General features: G+C 64.5%; 1 protein-coding gene across 1 annotated transcript in view; it reads right to left on the reverse strand.

Moving 5' to 3' along the window:
* The window catches only part of LOC119591279 (collagen alpha-1(I) chain-like), a gene marked incomplete in the record, with an annotated part of 10,418 nt that overhangs the window by 3,356 nt on the left and 6,817 nt on the right, over window positions 1–245 (reverse strand). The window contains 1 exon segment of the mRNA XM_037939999.1: window positions 1–245. Within this exon segment, the coding sequence (XP_037795927.1) occupies window positions 1–245 (245 nt within the window).

Below are 245 nucleotides of genomic sequence, written 5' to 3' on the forward strand. Positions count from 1 at the left end.
TGGGTCCTGTAGGCCCTGAAGAAGTGTTGGGTCCTGTGGGCCCCGTCGGTCCCGTAGGTCCTGTGGGTCCAGCTGGCCCACCAGACTGGAGAGGCGAGGCTCCGGGGAACCTGTTCACATTGTCTGGTCCGCTAGGAGTCGTGGGTCCACTGCACATGCTCGGAGTCTTGGGTGACGGGACAGGGAATCTCGAGTCCATTGACGGTGTTTTGGGCCCGCCTTGCGCATTCTGGCCGCCGCCGCCG

The sequence above is a fragment of the Penaeus monodon genome, chromosome 28, assembly GCF_015228065.2.
Source record: "Penaeus monodon isolate SGIC_2016 chromosome 28, NSTDA_Pmon_1, whole genome shotgun sequence".
Taxonomy (NCBI): Eukaryota; Metazoa; Arthropoda; class Malacostraca; order Decapoda; family Penaeidae; genus Penaeus; species Penaeus monodon.